The sequence below is a fragment of the Ornithodoros turicata genome, chromosome 7, assembly GCF_037126465.1.
Source record: "Ornithodoros turicata isolate Travis chromosome 7, ASM3712646v1, whole genome shotgun sequence".
NCBI classification, from domain to species: domain Eukaryota; kingdom Metazoa; phylum Arthropoda; class Arachnida; order Ixodida; family Argasidae; genus Ornithodoros; species Ornithodoros turicata.
The window spans coordinates 54,436,028-54,454,744 of NC_088207.1; the positions used below are offsets into that span (position 1 = coordinate 54,436,028).

At 44.6% G+C, this 18,717-nt stretch overlaps 1 protein-coding gene across 10 annotated transcripts in view; it reads right to left on the reverse strand.

Moving 5' to 3' along the window:
• The window catches only part of LOC135401580 (CUGBP Elav-like family member 2), a 254,196-nt gene that overhangs the window by 95,388 nt on the left and 140,091 nt on the right, over positions 1-18,717 (reverse strand). Inside the window, exon 2 of one of the 10 annotated variants that reach the window (XM_064634079.1) lies at positions 1,768-1,966. The exons of the other annotated variants lie outside the window; for them this stretch is intronic. Coding sequence (XP_064490149.1) covers positions 1,768-1,932 — 165 coding nt within the window. The 5' untranslated portion in view covers positions 1,933-1,966. The remainder of the gene's footprint in view (positions 1-1,767; positions 1,967-18,717) is intronic. 10 annotated transcript variants of the gene reach the window in all.

The following is an 18,717-nucleotide window of genomic DNA, read 5'->3' on the forward strand; positions in this document are numbered from 1 at the left end:
TTACATCGCCGACAAGCGACACGTATACTACACGAAAAGCTTTTTTTTTCTTCTTTTTATAGGAAAAAGTGCCGTGCTTTTTTTCTAGTGCGGTGGATGATTCAGAAACGACATTAAACGGTATCTGCATCTATTTAAAACGAGCTTTCGTGCATGCAACTTGCATAGTATGCTCTCTGGAAGGAACATGAAAACAGGGATATAACGAGAACAAATGAGGGCACATGTGCAGAGAAATTTCGTTCGTGGGCAAGCAAGGTTCCCTGCCGAGCGTCTATGCGTTGCTTCTTGGCTGGCCAACCATGTATATCACTACGGAAGGAGAGATGATGGAGACGAAGACGCTGCTGTTGAACGTGCAAACCCTTGCTATTCCACCGTAAAAAGAAAAAAAAAATGCAACAATAGAACAGACGCTCCGAGAGATGGCAGAGCGTCTCGCACTTAGCGCCAAGATTTTTCTTTTTTTCTGAACACGACTATCTTCGAGACGATTAATGAACTCCTAGAAAATTAAGCGTAACTAAGGCAGGCTAATTTCGTAAAGATGACCCGCTTGCTGATGAGGGGGGGGGGGGGGGGTCGTGCTTTCGCCGAAAGTGTCGGCGTCCATGGATCCCCTCGAGCATGAGGTTCTCATAACACCCCATGCTCTTTAGCGTCAGCATTCACTTCTTTCCTGCTCTGCTCCACAATGATCGTGGCTTATTTTCCATTTCATCGTCATCGTCCGAGTGAGACACAGGCTTATTGCAGGACGCCGCGTGTTGAAAGAAGGGACGTGTTCCTGTCGTTCAGTGTGCCAGGCTTGTTTGTCGGCAGGGTCTCTTGTATGTGCGGTGTGACTGGTTCGCTAACTGTTGGCAAGTGGATTGGATTGGATAGGATTGAAATGGATACCCCTTGCGATCAGCAAAACTAGTGGATTTCTGGTACAAATTTGATGAACGCCACCTTGGCTGCGCAAGGCATGTCGGGAATTGTCTGCTTCCGCTGTTGTACCGCTGCCGGCAGAACCACTTGCAGGTACACAGTAATTCATTTTGCACCGTTATTCGCTCAAGAAAGGTGTACCCTTATAAAAAAAACAGAAAAAAAAAACATTTTCTATCCCGCAAAGGGTGCAAGAAGAGCATTATTAAAGTTCTAATATGGACATACAGCACGTTTATCCAATGTCGATCATGAAGGGTGTAAAGTGGGGTGTTGAAACAGGCGTTTACTTCGAATACACCTTTTTTTACACCCCATTCGAATTGGGAATATGGTGTTAAAAATGGTGTTTTAATTTGCGAGAGAAAAATTATGCCGGTTTCACAGCTTCGCTCAGCAAGTAATCTCATTATAGACGATAACCCGAGTTAAAAACACAGTATTTGACAGGGAAGAATATTAGGAATTTAGCCGATATCTTTGACTCGTTGCAAGCGTGGGTGTTAATTGCAAAAGCGCATTCAAATTTGTTTTGCTTTGGCCTTTGTGTTTCCCATTGTCAAGCATTACACGCAAACAGGTGGAAAATTGTGCAAACCCAGACAGACTACATGGAATGGAAACATGGAATCAGCGTTCTTCGCCTTCTACTGGCAACTTTTTTTCCTCCTCGTACCACCAGGGGAGAAAGAGAAAAAAAAAAAAAACTAAATACCAGTTAAGGTTACAAAGTCCTCTGAAAAGAAGCCACGTCCGACAAATATCCTTTTCCGACGTGCACCATAGTAAAATAATAATAATAATAATAATAATACACAGAGACGAAGCATTTACCAGAAATGCGAGCCATGGCAGGCCCCTGGCCCCTTTGAGCAGTGTCCTGGCCAGCAACCCCTGCAGGACCTGCCTGGTGAGGGACTCCCTGGCGAGAGCCTTGGCTTTCAGTCGCTTGGCCAACCGACGGCCCGACGACGTCCCTTCCGTTGACCTTTGCGTCATGTCCACAGCATTTCCCGAGAGGCCGGTCACGTGACTGCACCATACAATCATTGGTCCCGCTCCAAAGGGTGACATCATGACCCCAAAGGGTAACGTTGCTGCCTCGCACGAGACCTCTCTTTGGCGTGTTTTTTTTTTTCTCTGTGTCGTTTAATGTGTCATTGAAGCGCGTTATTAGTGAGTTTTAGTATATACTAAAAGTCACTATTTTAGAGGCAAGTATAGCACCCCATCCAGCTTATGTACTGCACATGCATCAGCGACCTGCTTAATTTTTGCGCACCAAAAAGCAGTATTCATCTACCCACTTTGAGACGTCCAACTCTAAAGTGTGAAATACAGTGAACCCTCGTTAATATGACCCCCGATAATCTGACATACGCGCTTTATGACCATACTCTTGGGGAACAATGCAGTGAAACATCTGCAAATCCCCTCGTTAATATGACAATTCCGCATTCTGACCAAAATTTTCGGGAACGACCATGGTCATAATAACGAGGGTTCACTGTACATGGCACTCCGGTTCATGAAGAAAACGCGAGACATGAAACTGCATTTCCCAATCGTCCCCCCCCCCCCCCCCCCATTCCCATCTCTTTTCCCCTCTCACATCGATGGAATGACATTGCATATTTTGTATAACGTCAGCATTTCATAATGTGTTCTACACGGCAAAGTAAAAGGGAAACCGCAATGGACGCCGTTTTATACCGCACAGGGTCTAAATCTAATGCACTAAATTTAGATTGTGTCCGAAATGGGTATTAGAGAATCGTAAGCGGCTCTACGTATTGCTGTCAGCCGATCGCAGCGTCTCGTGTGGCGATTCGACGAGGCTAGATGAATTACATATTCCTCATTTTTCATAGACGAAAGAAAGAGATCGTTCATAGTTTCGGCGTCTACTTTCACTTTGAAGGGCGTTCCGTATCGCGAGACGTCTCTTCTATTATTCCACTCGTGAATCGGCAACATTTTGTACGAGACAATTTTTCCGTACGGAACCACCTCGTGCAAAAAAAAGTTAAACACTTCAAAGAATCCATCTATCCAAACAATGTTATCCCAAACCGAAGCCTATGAATTTGAACAGCGTGACCCTCGGAGGATTGAGCACCAAGTGATCGTTAAACCGGGGATCTCCCAATGAAATCCATACCGATCCTCCATGCGACGAGCTTTTCTTCGCATCCAATTTATCCTTACTCCCAGACGAATCAAGTCTGGGGGACAAAAACATTTGTCCTTAATCTCAGTCGCTCCAGCCAACCAAGTCGGCCAATTTCCCGGCCAACCAATGTATGTTACCGCTCGGCAAATATACATCTCTTTCTATATAATATCGTCTTGCCTCATATGTGCCGCCCCGGATAAGATTAAATGTAAACATTTCCTTTTTTTTTTTTTTCCTCGTCGGATTTAAAACGCCCGTTGCTCATTTCCCTGTCTGCAATGACGATCGGGCCCAGCATACAGCCGGGAATAGCAAGCCTACACCGTGGCTAACCTTTCCCTTCTTTCTTTTTTTTTTTTTTGTTTTTTTACTTTGCATTAAACGTATTCCCCCCTTCCCCCGAGCCCAGAGGAAACCAAGATTCCGAGAAGGACTTTCGCTGAGTGCTTATCTCGAGAACAACTCGCTTTTGTTCCGTTCCACATTATACCCGCGCCAAGTGAGCCAACTTCGCGTATAGCCATATCAATCAACCTTTCGTCGGACAATTAAGATTCGGGAGAAGGAAATGTTGCATTTGTGCGTAGCTTGCACGAATATGATGGACGGTTATTGGTTCCTATATATAGCCCGCAGCAAAATGGCTTTTGTGGGCGCCCCCTTGACGCCACGAGGGACACTAGTGACCATAGGCACTTGTGGAATAATCGATCTCGGTCGACTGGGATCAACAGCCTTTCTGCAAACACAGAATTCTATATCCGAGAATAAGCAGGTTAGACTAAACACGAATAAGGGAGGAGCGGACAAATACAACCAGAGCTCCTTTGAAAGAGGAGGAGGGGGAGGGGGGGCGCTCTCCACTTCACGGGCTTCCTAATTTAACGAGTCACTCTCCGCCGAGCGCTATAATTCATTATTGGCAACGTCATTGTTCCCCCTTCTCAGCCAATCGCAGCCTCTCGATAGTTATACGACCGCACGAAAGCACGCTCGTCATTGACGGACACTTAACCGTTTTGTTTTGAGGTGGTGGTCTTGGTTGCTGGCGCGTCTCGCGCATTCGCCGTTGTTACTATAGCGACGGGGCTGTCACGTGATGTCTTTCATCATGGCTTCTTGAGACTGGCCACGTCCCTTTCGCCACGGTGCCGAAAGGCACCGCCGTTGGCATGGCAACGCAGTAACTTTTGCAGAAAGGAGGTTGTCACGGAACTGCCAAGTCTCGGTGGCGGTAAATTTACCGTGATTTTTGCTGGGGGTGACGTCGTAAACATGACGGACTTGCGCGCATTTTTTCGCTAGTGTTGGCTCGCTCGCTTCGACGACAGCATAGTGCTGATGGAGCAACGAGTGTTTGTATTTATAAAGGTATTTCGTGCCATTGAAGTTGTATTCAAGATGATCCGAGTACCGGCCGAGGTCGTTAAAAGTAATGTTCCCGTCCGGGAAAATGTGGTTTATCCTGTTGACTGGTCAAGTGCATAGGAGCGTAAAAATAGTCGACTTAATGCGGTAATTAATTTTGCAGGCTTAGCCCAAACTATGTTTCAAAGTGACTAACGTACACAATAAACTTGATTGACTCGGTTGAGACTTTCCGTGTTCTTTGCCCTCCCTGTCAACACCAGTTGAGATAAAATTCCCACGACCGTATCTGTAGCTCTGTTGATATGGAGTTTTATCGCTCTACGAAAACGATACGATTAAGGTGAAACACGTTCCGACCAAATAAACTTTGCTAACTCAACAGATAGCAATCAATTGCATTAATCAAAATTAATCTCGCGTGTTCACACAATGCGGCGCTTAGACAATTGAACAAACGTGGAGAAGTGACTTGAAACGCACTTTCTGGCAGGAAAATCAATGAACTTTTACAATCAAACAGCGACCGTACACAATGAACCTTCTGTATTATTAAGAGGCATCGGGGCAAAGCTGATGCCTTCTGAAATGGGGAAGAAACGGGCAAACGAGAACCAAAGTCGTTGTAGCCGCCGTCAATATAAATATTTACTAAAATTACCACGCAAACTATATTTGATAATCAAGACTTCCTGGCGTTCTCGTGTGGTGTCACCGTCGAGGGATGTGGCCGACTTGATGGTGACGTTCCATCTCCCAGTTTGGCCGGGCTAGGACCGACGAATCAACTCGGATCCCAATGAGTCTGAGAAACGCTCAGACTGCTCTTCTCGCGGGCTTGTATTCTGCCTCACGAATATCGAACGTTCTTCCAGATGCGCAACTTGCTTGGGTATGAAATTAATTAATGAGCCCCAAAGACACGTACTCCAATTAGAATCACACTGAATGGGGTCCGTCTGCAAAATCCGTCAAAAGAGAGTGTCGTCTTCTGAGATCCCCAACGAATAGGTCGAAACAAATTAGAGTGAGCCCTCGTTAATATGACACCCCGATAATGTGACATACGCTCTTTATACGACCACACTCCCGGGAAACAATTTAGTGAAACCTCCGCAAATGTCCCCCGTTAATATGACAATTCCGCATTATGAACAAATGTTTCGGGAAACGACCATGGTCATAATAACGAGGGTTCACTCTATTTTATAAATAATATAAATCGTGGCAAATATATTCGTACCGCTTTAACTATACAGTGAACCCTCGTTATTATGACCATGGTCGTTTCCCGAAAATTTGGGTCATAACGCGGAATTGTCATATTAACGGGGGACATTTGCAGAGGTTTCACTAAATTGTTCCCCATGAGTATGGTCGTAAAGCGCGTATGTCAGATTATCGGGGGTCATGTTAACGAGGGTTCACTGTATTTATTGATGAATTTCTTGTTCAATATAAAATACGCACTCACGAACTTGTTCCAGCAATAGTGCAGGCTATATTTAGTAGTACAATACCAAATTGGACAGCGTGTTTGTTTTTTTTACACGCAACCATAGTTAAAACACACATGACATTTCGTTCTCGGGTTTTTCCCGGGAAACAGAAACGCGGGGCATGTAACGCGTATGTACCAACTCGCCCACACCGTTGCTTTGACCCTGTAAAGCGTGCTCCGCCACACGTTTGGCGTTTATGAGGCAAAGCGAACTTTAAGGATACCTTCTTAAAACCGGTCTTTTTTCTCTCTTTTTTTTTTTAACAGCGGATGAAAAAGACAAAAGAAACTCGAACCATGAAATAAGGCTCTCTGCGTTGCACCGACAGACTTGGTATCTGGTATAGGTACACTACTGCGCAGTTTAAAAATTCGTGGACGGGCAACAAAATAATATCGAGCAGAATCACAATCGACGTACGTACCGCAATCCTGCTTCTATACCGAAAGGGAAAAATAAATAAAAGAAATGCAAAAAGCGATTGTATAGGAAAAGAAAAAAAAAAAAAAGAGGAGAGGGGAAATTTAAATAAAAGCGTCGCTCCAGCGAATGCAACCTTTTTCTTACCGTTTTTATCTCCAATGGCTTTTGTTTACATTGGTCTCGGGGAAAGATATTTTCCGAAAAGGGATTACCGTTCTCGATTTCGTTTTTTTTTTTTCTTTTTTCTTCTTCTTCTTGCATGCAGTTCCCGGGACTGCTTTTTGTCAGCCGGCTTTACGACTGCAGCGCCATGGAAATGCGACAGAAATTTTACTCTCCAAACCAACAACCTTTTATTACAATACGCCACCCTTATAGTTTTATCGCAAAAAAAGACGTTTCATTTCGTCAAATGTGATCGTTGCGCATCAAAATTGGCGTTAGCGCAACTACAGGTTTTCCCGCTCATTTTAATCCATTTGTCACTTAATTTAATCCAAGTGCTACCCAATTTAATCCAGTGGTGAACCAAATTAATCCAGACACCAACCAATTTAATCCAAGAGCTACCCAATTTAATACAATTGTTTACTGTGTATCCAGTCATGACATGACTGAATACATACGGAATGCATTTGCATGTGTTGCTTGGATTAAGTTCGGTAGCGCTTGGATTAAATTGGTTGGTGTCTGGATTAATTTGGTTCAGCACTGGATTAATTTGGGTAGCGCTTGGATCAAATTGAGTGACCAATGGATTAAAATGAGCGGGAAAACCTGTAGTGTAAGTTACGAGCACAGTCCATGGGGGGGGAAGCTATATGCCGGATAAAACCACCCAGTCGGATCAACGCACGATACCCCGACAAAAATACATGGAACATCACGGAGTCAGAAAGCTTTAAAATATCAGAGTCCCGCCTACGAAGATCTTAAGAATGCATTGCCTAAAGGAACCTCTTTTTCCGACATATGTTATCGACGCAAATATTTCCAGAGGGGGGAAAGAAAAAAAAAAGAAGAAAGGGGCTTCGTCAGCAGATGGCATTCTAACGTGATGCCAAAAAGGAACTCCTCCGCTGCACTTGGCTAACCTCCGTCATTTCCCTTAATCTCGAAACGAAGCAACGAACCGAGACATCCCCCTTCTTGATCCTATTTCAATATCGTATTCATTAGTGAGCGCAGAATGAAAATAAGTTTCGTGCGCAAAAGAAGACAGCGGTAGATTTAGATACGTTGAATCAGATTCAATATTTTCTTTGCACTCGAGTTGTTCGTTTTATTTTATTTATTTATTTATTTGCGATACTTCTGGCACAATGCCGTAGAAGGGTGGGCATTCCCCAAATACAAATCGTTGGAACATCCTGAACAAAAGGAAAGAAATAAGAAATACGTAAGAGTAGAAAGAACACTCATTATTATATAAAACTAGTTGCTAAAAAATGACTGTTTTACGAGTTGCTGTGTCCCTGAAAAAAAAAAAAGACAAAAAGAAGAAAAAAATGAAACAGGCTTGTGACAGCCTCAACGAAAGATGGCAGGGTGTCACATGCAATAACATCCGCGGGTTCCAAACATCTACGCTCAGAGGAAGAAACGAATTCTTCAGACAGTCAGTACGGAACCCATATTGCTATGTACTTTGCGTGCTTCAGACGTGAACTACCCCGCTGAGAAAAACGTACATATTCATTCGCCTGGATACAGGTTTGGTCATAGCAGATACTCCAAGGTAACTTTAAACGCTCGAATTTTGGTTCTCACTTCGAGGGAGGGAAGACCTGCCGCAGCTAAGAGTTCAGTCGGGCATACGGCTATTGATAGGAGCACGACCGGCTTCAGACACACAAAAAAAAAAAGAAAAACAATGAGAACAGTGGGTTTTTGTTTATGTGAGAACCTTACTACATGGAATACAGTGTATACATGGTGATAAAGCGTCTACCGTGCGTCACTGACAGCGAGAGCTTTTTGCGAAGTAAAGCTAGGTGTTAAGTAAGTAAGGTAAAGAAAAGTCATTGAAACCAAAATGTAGTTACAATCCAAGGCTGTAGTTCGTTACCGGGACCACTCGTTTTTAAACATTTGTGAAAGCGTTTAAAAGGTAAATATTGCATAGAAGTGAAAGAAGTTCATAAACTGAATCTAAAAATGTAATAATTTTAAATTCTGTGAACTAGAAGGTTTTTTTATAGGCATTTCAACAACCCCATCTGATTCACTTTTAGCACAGGAGAAACACGGGAATGCTAAGCCTAACGGATTCGAAACTTGCAAGAGAATTGGGCTAAATCATCCCACTTTAGTGAGGTTAGGTTAAGTTAGGTTCTACAAATTGAGAGAGGACGGTCTGCCCCCCCCCCCCCCCCCCCCCAGGCACGCAGTAGGCGGTAGGCCTCGAGACTGTGCCTCGGGTTAGGTCAGCAGGTCCTCAGCCAAGATGGCGGATCGCCATCAAGAAACGGACGATAAAATTTAATTTTTATACGTTTCACGCAATATAAGAGGGTCATTCCTGATTTCGTTCCTAATTTGCTCCTGCTTCAGGTAAAAACATAACATTTACCTAGTTATTTTCTTTGGTTCGCAGTGGTCCCGGTAACGAACTACATCCTAAATTCGCCATGGGATAATCTGCAGTCCACCAGCAAAAGCGACCAACTTTTACAAGCGCAATATAACGTAATGCGTCTAACACCCACGGGTGGGCAGTCTCCAATGAGGATTGAAAATGCACGTTAACGCCACGATGCGTGTGAAAGAGCATTGTGGTCAATGGCCGTTGGCTTCATTCCCCGTTGGACACTGTCCTCTCGTGTTAATACTCACGCTACTGAACATGAAAACGGTGGTGAAGGCCTCGCTTTAGTAGATTTTCAATGGCCGTGGCATTTCTGAAGCAGACGTGTTTGTTTAAACCCCCATAGCAACAGTACATTCTGAAAACGCGATCTTCTACCGGCTTGGTCCCTCGACAGCTAAGAGACATGCGGGCCATATCAGAGCACTCAATGCACGCGATTCGACGTCTCTCTCTTTTTTTTTTTCCTTTTGGCTCTCGAGGATATTTTGTGTCGTCGAATTTCCGCGCAGTACGGGCAAGATGTAATTACGTCCTAGAAAGCATTTAGATTAGTCGCCATTTAATAGTTGACTGCTTACAGAGGCGAAGTTCCGTTCCGTGTTATGTGAGCATTCACACGGTGCAGAATATCGGGCGTGGCGTACTTCGCATTTAGCAGACGACACTTAGCAGACGACACCGTCAGCGTGTTTTCCTGTAGTCTGCTACGGAATATGTTGTGGCTGTGTAGCAGGATATTCCCCACGGTTAGCAGTGTACGTGAAGACACGACGTTGAGCGCTCGCGCCCACATGACAGCAGAAAGCTATGACTCTTTTCGCATCTTCTGCTTCTGGGGGAATGTCGCTCGTGTGAATACACGGAAAAGGTACGACCCCTTTCTCTCTCGGTACAGAGAACGGACACACTTCCTCTCCCAGTCGCTAACGATTTAATAATTCGTGGACGTCGCCAGACAACTGTGATCACGAGCGACGCCGCTGTGGACCCCACCTGGTGGTTCTTTAATGCGCGCAGTCATCCGTTGGCACGGCCAGTGTTAGATGTTTCCCTATTTACTGGTAAGCACAGCGTGGATAAAACCTTTCCAGCGATTAGAATAAACATACGTTGCCCAGCGGCCGAGTGGGTAAAAGCAACCACCGTCCAGACTTGTGCCCGTTACTCCAAAAAAGGAAATTGATTATCTTTACTCTTCTAGCTAAAGTAATTGATTAACGTTACAAGTTACTCGACTCAAAATGTAACTGAGTAGCGGGTATAAAAGTAACGCGCTACTCGTACCGTTACTTTGAATTCATGCAAAAATTTCAGCCCCTGTGTGCTTCAAAGAAAAAAAAAACAACTCCCAAGTCATTGGGACAGCTAAAATAGCGCGAAAGACTCGCGCGTGAGAAGTCGAAATAATATTTTTTTCCCGCTTACTACAGTAGAATAGCCCAACAAAGACACAGGAAATTTGTCACAGAGCGTCGTTATTTTGAGTCAGACTCTACTTCAAAAGTAATTGATTACAAGTAACGCAATTACTTGTAACGCGTTACGTACGAGTCTGCCACAGTCTCAGGTTTTCCCTCGGTTTTCCGTTAGTCACGGCATAGTTAACCTTCAAGTCGGCCACATACTAACTCCTTCCTGTCACTGCCCACTTCTGCACGCCGCCACAGTTGCCTCGCGGCGCTAAACGGAATTAAAAATGAAATGATGTAGCGAAAAATATTTATTTAACACACGCACATAGTATGCCGAAATGAAGATGGGAGAGCAAAGAGTAACGCACCCTCAACCAAGTCCGACCCCCCCATCACGTTCTTTGGTATAGCGGACATCGCTCAACAGCAGTTCTCATTTGAACGCTAGTCCAGTGGGAGCTATAATAGAAATGGTCAGGAGAGAAAGAACGGGTACCACTAAAGGTAGCGGAATAGACGAGTGCAGAAGATCCCAGAGTGCTTAGCGCCGCTTAGAACTGTGGGAGTTTACTAGTACGGAAGAAACGGGTGGCCTGTAAACCGTTCAGATTTCTCCCCTGCCGGTCCATTGTCTACGACGTGTGAAGGTAAGCGAAAGCAAAATGTGAAGGATCATTCTTCGTTTCCCCGCTCAGCAAGCGCCCAGAATGCAATGCGTGCGCAAAGAGCACTGGGATTTTCTGAACTCGTCTATTGGGTAAACTAGCACTTTTCTGTATGTGCCAACTCTCATCTGAATGGGAATCATTGAACCTGCATCGCGCTTGGTACATTAATTGTACGTGACTGCGATTATCTGAACCGGTAATTCCTGAAATAACATTGCGATAGAAAAAAAAAAAAAAAAAAAAAAAACAGATCCCAGGGTAGCATGAACAGTAGCAGCAGCCGCTCGAGATTATTCAAAAAATTCGGCACCCTTTGACGGTTTACCGATGTCGAGGCGCAGACACTCGGTATGTTTCCTTTCACACACCGCCCTCTCCAGTCTATCTTTTCTTCGGGGGTTAACGGCATATTGAAATAGCCTCATGCTGCAGCGTCTTTTCAATGGATGTTTTTGGACGAAACCCCCATTTGGGACAAGAAGGCGGAGCTAATTAACTGAGAAACCCGCAGAAGCTGTGCTCATTGTACGGGTATTTATGTATTTCCGGTAACTTTTCGAGGCAAACTTTCACATGCGGTGACTTTATCATGTCCGTCTCCTAGCAACAAACTTTCCCTTTCGTGCCCGAAGAACGAAACCATCGAAGCTGACTCCATTTGATGCAAGAATTTCATTTCGAGCATTCTTGCCGTTAAATTTTCTTTCGTCAGCCGTGGAAGTACCAGCAGCCTCGGGCATTGCAGTTGTCACCGAATGATCGGGTCTCACCCACGGAAGTGTCGCAGATCGACAGAAATCCTTACGCAATTCTGTAATATATCGAATACTCCGCAAAGAATGGACCATTCTGAGGGAAGGCGTTTCCCGTTCTTTTGTCATTTTGTGTTAAAAGATTACGAGGAAACAAAGAGACGGGCTTAGAAGATCAGTGTTGTATTTACACTGGAACTGGGATTTGCATAGTCATCTCAATGGTGAAACGTGGACATATTCATAGCTCTGTAATTCAATAACGATAATTGAGGAGACTTAGTGAGTCAGCCCATATTTCTGTGGGGGCGCACATGGGTAATTTCGACGGTGCTGGAAGCAATATTTACCTCCCGCGACCAACCGGGATTCAAAGAAGAAGCTTTGTGTGGTGGTGGTGGTGGTGGTGGTGGTGGTGGTGGTGATGATAGGGCTTGCGTTGTCGGCCTCACGTATGTGGGCAACGTCACGACTGACGCCCTGGGGAAATGTGCGTCCTGGGCCGACTTCTAGGCTTTGTGTAGCAATCGTGGGAAAGCGACGGAGCATAACCAACGAACGGATGCCGCAAACGTTTCTTTCAGCTATTCACGGCATGTGGGAGTGACCGACGGAAGCGAAACCAAAAGACGCCATTTTTTAGCAAGCAAGCCGTTAATATTGGCAGCAGCATTTGAAAACTTATTCCGAAAGAAACTCACACTGCAAATATTTTATGTGCGACAGAAAACTCTAAATATTTTTTAATCACAACTGAAATTGCGGTGAAAAGACGCGGGGCGACGCCTTGCGGGAAACAATCGCGCCGAGCAACAGTGTTACATGTCCCCAACCCTCTGTCGGCTAAGTCATGGGCTAAGTAGCCTGCTTCTTGAACTTTCTTTGAAAAGTTTGTTCATGCGAGATAATTCGTGACATATATATTCTCTCAAAATGCAAGAACATTGGTACATCGTGGAAATGAACTGTCAGCAGAATCACCATATGAGAGCCACCTACGCAAAAATGCACCACGTCCGACGAGCCGACGTGGTGATGGTAGCGGTCCACAGATGTCGCTGTACGCTCCCATTGTTATTGGCACGTTTATGTTCGCCGCCCTACATGGCGTGAACTGCAGAGGTCGTGTCGGACCTTAGACACAGGGTTGTCCGTAATATTAAATCTGAATTTTCTCAAAAAACTACGAGGTGGATTTGAAGGAAATTTGTGGTGTTTGTATACAGTGGGCACCCAGGCTGTCAAGTGAGCCTGCAGTATAAAATTGAACCTCTGTATGCAATAAGGGGATAAGTCGACTTATCCTCTTTTTACTATTTTTGTTGCAATGACATCGACATATCAGTATGCACCTGCCAATGAAAACTTAGGACCTTATTGCGATTTGTTGGCCCGCTACAGCATGGTAAAAAACGGGAAATGCATGTGCGTCAATGGGACGGACAATCATATCAGGCCCATTTTCTCATTTTGGGATTTTTCGACTTATCCCCTTATTGCATACAGAGGTTCAATTGTATGCCTGCTGCTTTAATCTTCCACGTGTGACGCGCATTTTTTTAGAGTGCGTAAGACAAATGTTGTACTTCATAGTAGGCAATGGCAATCCATTTTAATAAAAAGAACTAACACTGACGGACCACATACTTCTCGACTGGAAGGCTTAGATATAGACAGGCCCAAATTGCCTTGCGAGCCAGCACGCTAGTTGGAAACTCGCTCTGGCAACAGGGGTTCCCACGGCGGCAGCGAAAGATTGGAGCGTCCTCGAGCGGAACAAAGAAAAATCATTCCCTAAAGAACAAACCTCTGGAAGAAACACAACTTAGCAGACGACGCTGCGCTGATGTACAGCGGAAACAGACGACGAGCCGAGCTTTTTGCTACAGCGCAATAAAATGTCGAGGCACAGACAGCTCCGACAAAAATGAAGCGTCATCCATCAATGAAGAAGCCTTCTTTCCGGCTTGCTAAGACCAGTAAGTGAGGAAAAGTAAAATTCGCGCGCCTTACGCCTCTAAACGCGCAAGAACATGTTTGCATATGCAATAAGGATGGTGTTATATTCTTTTGTACGTTACTTTCGCGCCCTGCGCTTATTTTTACTCGACAGTTGAGGGGGCTACTCCTTCACTCTACTTATCTCGGGCGGCTAAAGAAGATACGGCCTTATCTGCTCCACCAAGTGTTTTAATCAATTCGCAAGCCTTGGCGAACATGTACGTCCCTGACGTATACATCCACGTTAGCGCGATGAAGCGAGACTAAAAAAAAATAAAAGGATGAGACAACAGAAAAGAAGAGAATCGGGATGTACTTCCTACACGGAGTAGGTTAGAGATAAATCGGGCACAAATGAGAAAAACAAGGAAAGGAAGAAACGAAAAGTCACAAAACGCATATTGGCTGGGTTTCTTCGAGGTATAACTTCGTAGTGCTTTCAAAGCAACTGAGGAGTATGTCCTTTACGACTTGACTCTCGCTTCTGCTGTGTGAATAACACTTTGTACAGCAATCGATATTCGGTCGCAGTTTGTCCAGGGAACAATCCAGGGTCTCCATCCGTCATCTGCACACTCTTAAAAAAGAAAAAGAAAAAATGGTGTACTTTAACTCCTTTTTCTTGACCGACATATATGACTCCCTTTTGCATAGTACAATTACTCTCAAAAACGGAGTCATACACTCTAAGAAAATAAAGGAGTAATGTTACTCCTTTTGGGGACTAAATGCATTGCCGCAAAAAATAGTCCCTTTCGGGAGTAAATGCACGGGAGTAAATGAATGTCGCAGAGTGGATACTGCATTTCAGGCTCTGTTCTAAGAGTCCCAGGTACATAATTCGTGTGCATGCATGAAAATACTTCGAATCAAATTGTCAACCGTGATATATCGAGTGATATAAAATCTTGCGACATACATAGGGCACAATTTGTGAAGAAAGAAGCGCTAACTGTTTCTTACTCTGTGTGGTTGGAATATTGCTAAGTTGGCTGAGTTATACAGCCTTATGCCATCAAACTGACCAAGAGCAAATATTTACGTAGACTGTTGCATTCGGAAGACCATTTGCGCAGTTCAGTGACTATTTGCAGTACTGGGGAGTAAATGTCTGGGTTCGGGGACTAAAATGGGGAGTAATTGCAGTCTAGGGAACTAGAAGCTGCAATTACTCCCTATTTTGTTCTTTTTTTTTTCTTGGAGTGTAGGGGTTACGCTCTAACCCCTACTGGAGAGTAATATTACTCTCCTGCAGGGAAGCGTATACGAAGAGGGGAGTCAAGTCCTGTAGATCGCATAAACAAAATACAGAAACCGAACGCTCGGTTTCTGTATTTTGTTTATGTTCTCCTGCAGGGAGTAAGGGAGTAATATTACTCCCTTGAGGGAGTGAGGAGACTCCTTTGTTGACACTAATTGTACTCTCTAAAAGGGAGTTGCATAATGTGGCAAGAAAAATGAGTTAAAGTACACCCCTCTTTTTCTTTTTTCTTTTTTTTTTTTTAAGAGTGTAGGCTTCGCGACCGAGACACTCTCCATCAACACCCCCTTTCCCAACGGCACTTTTTCTTTCCTGATAGCAAGAGGCCGCCAGCACCTATTCAGCCGACGAATAATCAATCACTCCCGCAACTTGCTCGATAATTAAGTATCTGTGACATATTTCGGGTAGATGAAATCAATTTTACAATATTTATTCGCCACTGCCAAACTCGCAGCTAGGTCACTGGTTCCACAAGGGCAGATTTCCTCGTTAACGCCAAGGCACAAAGTAGCCAAATATTCGACGTTCTAATGTGACCGGATTTTCCTTAAATTTGCTCCGTTCATCAACACCGAGTCAGGCGGGTGCAAACAGACACAAATAGTGGGCTCGCATTTCGGCGCAACTCTCCTTCTCTGCCATCATTCCAAACTACCTCTCTCACTCCTTTTCTTTCTTTTTTTTTTTTCCTTTGCCAAAGAGAACCTAATCCAGAGGGCGAGATCCGAACGAAAGTCAGCTATTTCTCGAAAGGTCCCAAAAATAAGCCGGAGACCTCCTTCTCCTCCTCCTTTTTCAAACCGTAGAACCCTTAAAAAAAGAAAGGAAGAAAGAAAAAAAAAACTTCCCCCGTCGGCGCTTTAATCTTGCGCCAACAAAATTCATAAATCAGCCTACCCTAAATTTGTCGTCTCCGGGTGAAAGGAGTAAATATGTGGACTCTTTGGAGGTGCCGGTTATGACAGTGTTTTTAGAAAGAAAAAAAAAAAGAAAATGATGCAGCGCAGGTGTCGCGTAGTAAGAGAGAATTCTCGAACGGATAACTTCCTTGGAAACTAAAATAAACGTTTACAATAGCGGTTTCCGGAAGCGAGATTTGTATTTGTGGCATCTGCCGTGTCGTTAGACAAATCGTTCGGTATCGCGGTAAATATGTCGCGTATTCCAGGCGGAGGGACAGAAACCGGCAAGAAGATTGTCTCTCTAAAACGCTTTTACTCTACCCTTGAGAGGGGGAGGGAGGGGGTACAGAGTTTCGAAAACGCGTTCATCAAAAGCCAAATTGAGAGCAACTGAAAAAAAGTCCCATTTACCCCGTCAGTTCCTGAGCAATAGCGTGTGGTATCCCATTACGGACAGCCTGTCTTTCGAGTGGCGCGCATATATAATTCCGCTGAAAATTTTCGCCCACTTACACGACACTCGGGTATTTCCATTATAAATACTTCTTTGGGCTTCTAAAAAAAGTGTCGCGGAGTTACGAGCGTCACCGGATAGGCGAATATTCGTTCCGCGAGAACGGCGTCAATGGGGAGTTTCAGTGCATCTGATAAAATGGCGTAGACGCGTGCAACATCAACAACAACAACAATAATAAATGATGACGATGAGATGGGGTGTTTCACCGCCGTGGTGCGGTACCCCCTACCCCATTGCTATACGGCGGGCAAGCTTGCTGGACGAAATCCACGAAGCACAAAGCCTGAGCGTGGGCCTGTCCCTTCTGTGATGCCCACGCTCAGGCTTCTTTCCATATGGTTTTACTGCATCGTACACTCTAAGAAAAAGAGGAGTAAAACGGGGAGTAATTGCAGCTTCTACTCCCCTAGTCTGCAATTACTCCCCATTTTAGTTCCCTAACCCGACATTTACTACCCAGGACTGTAAATTGTCACTGAACTTCGCGAATGGTCTCCTGAATGCAACAGTCTACGTAAACATGTGCCCTTGGTCAATTTGAAGGCCATAAGGCTATATAACTCAGCCAAAGTAGCAATTTTCCAGCCACACAGAGTAAGACACAGTTAGCGCATCTTTCTTCGCAAATTGTGCCCTATGTACGGCGCAAGATTTTATATCACTCGATATATAACGGTTGACGGTTTGCTTCAAAGTATTTTCATGCATGCACACAAATTATGTACTTGAGACTCTTACAACAGCGCGTGAAATGCAGTCTCCACTCTGTGACCTTCATTTACACCCGAAAGGGACTATTTTTTGTGGTAATGCATTTAGTCCCCAAAAGGAGTAAAACTACTCCTTTTTTTCTTAGAGTGTACGCTATCGCCTTCGCGTACGTAAAGGATAGCGTTGGTGGTTCGGCGCATGCGCAAAACAAAGAGAGCACTGTGCAGGACCACGACGTCACTGCTGACGTACGCAACGGCGATGCACCAAACCTCACTAATCTTTTTCTGCAGTCCTACACCCTGGTGGCCACAGCAGGAAGTGGGGGAAAGCAAACTATTTGTGAGGATTCCCTCTCTCCATATGCTCAGCGTCTCAGTGATGTATCACCCTTTCCCTACTCCTCACCTGCCTGCCTCTCACTCCAGTGTGCACCCCTCACGGGGAGGGCTTTGTCGGCAGAGATACATATATAAAGCTGCAAAGATGTTTGCGATTCTGCATACAGCATTCCTGGTATCCAATCCAATCCAATCCGTATCAAGTGGGTAAACTTTCTACCGCGATTGTGTGATATCGCGTATCAAGTATCATGGTGGATGAGCTGTTGTCCCCGTTCGGCATCTTTTTTTTTTTTTTTTTTTTTGTCGAAGTATTCAATTTGCAGGGATGGAATGCGGTGGAATTGTTCGCTCCAAAGACGACATGTTCGTTGGGGAATACTCGTCCAACCGCCAGGGCGTCGCACACAATGACAGCAGGAAGTAGACGTCAGTCAGACGTCAGTGACGATATCGTATTAACCTCCCTCGAAGGAGATCATAATGTGTCTGTTAAAGTGCACCTCATATATATATATATTTTTTTTTTTTTCTGACAACGTCGAGTGCCTAATGAAATAAATTCAATTAGCCGGTTTACACGAAATCACTTCAATGAGGCCTAGTTTCACGATGCGTTGAACAACTGCAAAAGGTAATTATTCGTTCAGAATACCATTCGTAATGAAGCATCTGCGAAATGAGTGACATGATAAGATGATAGATAGCGTTTTGAGGCATCACAATGCGTGAGCAGAGAGAGAAGGCACCATTGTTGCGTGCACCTTTGAATAAGTATGCCCCTTTTCCTGCACTTGGGTTGGAATAGAAGGACTAGCTCTGCAATTCCTTCAACACAAAGGAATGATGGTTTCCTACAATGCTATTCTTACGCGCTTTTCGCCACAACTTTCCATGTCAAAGTGAAAGCACCCGGAGATCAACTCCAGAAGGCGAACGAGACGAAAATCAGCAGAGCTGACGCTGAAGCACGTCTGTGACTCAAAACGGAGGCAGTACACAAAAATCCATGCGTAGGCACGGAATCGATCAACAGTGATGAGCACGGGCAGTCCAAAATGGAATCTATTTCTCCGCGTGAGTTCAGTTGGTAATAATATCTCTAATTTAATAGTTCGTTCTAGTGTTTGTTGTCGGCAAACCCAACTAGAGCTAGG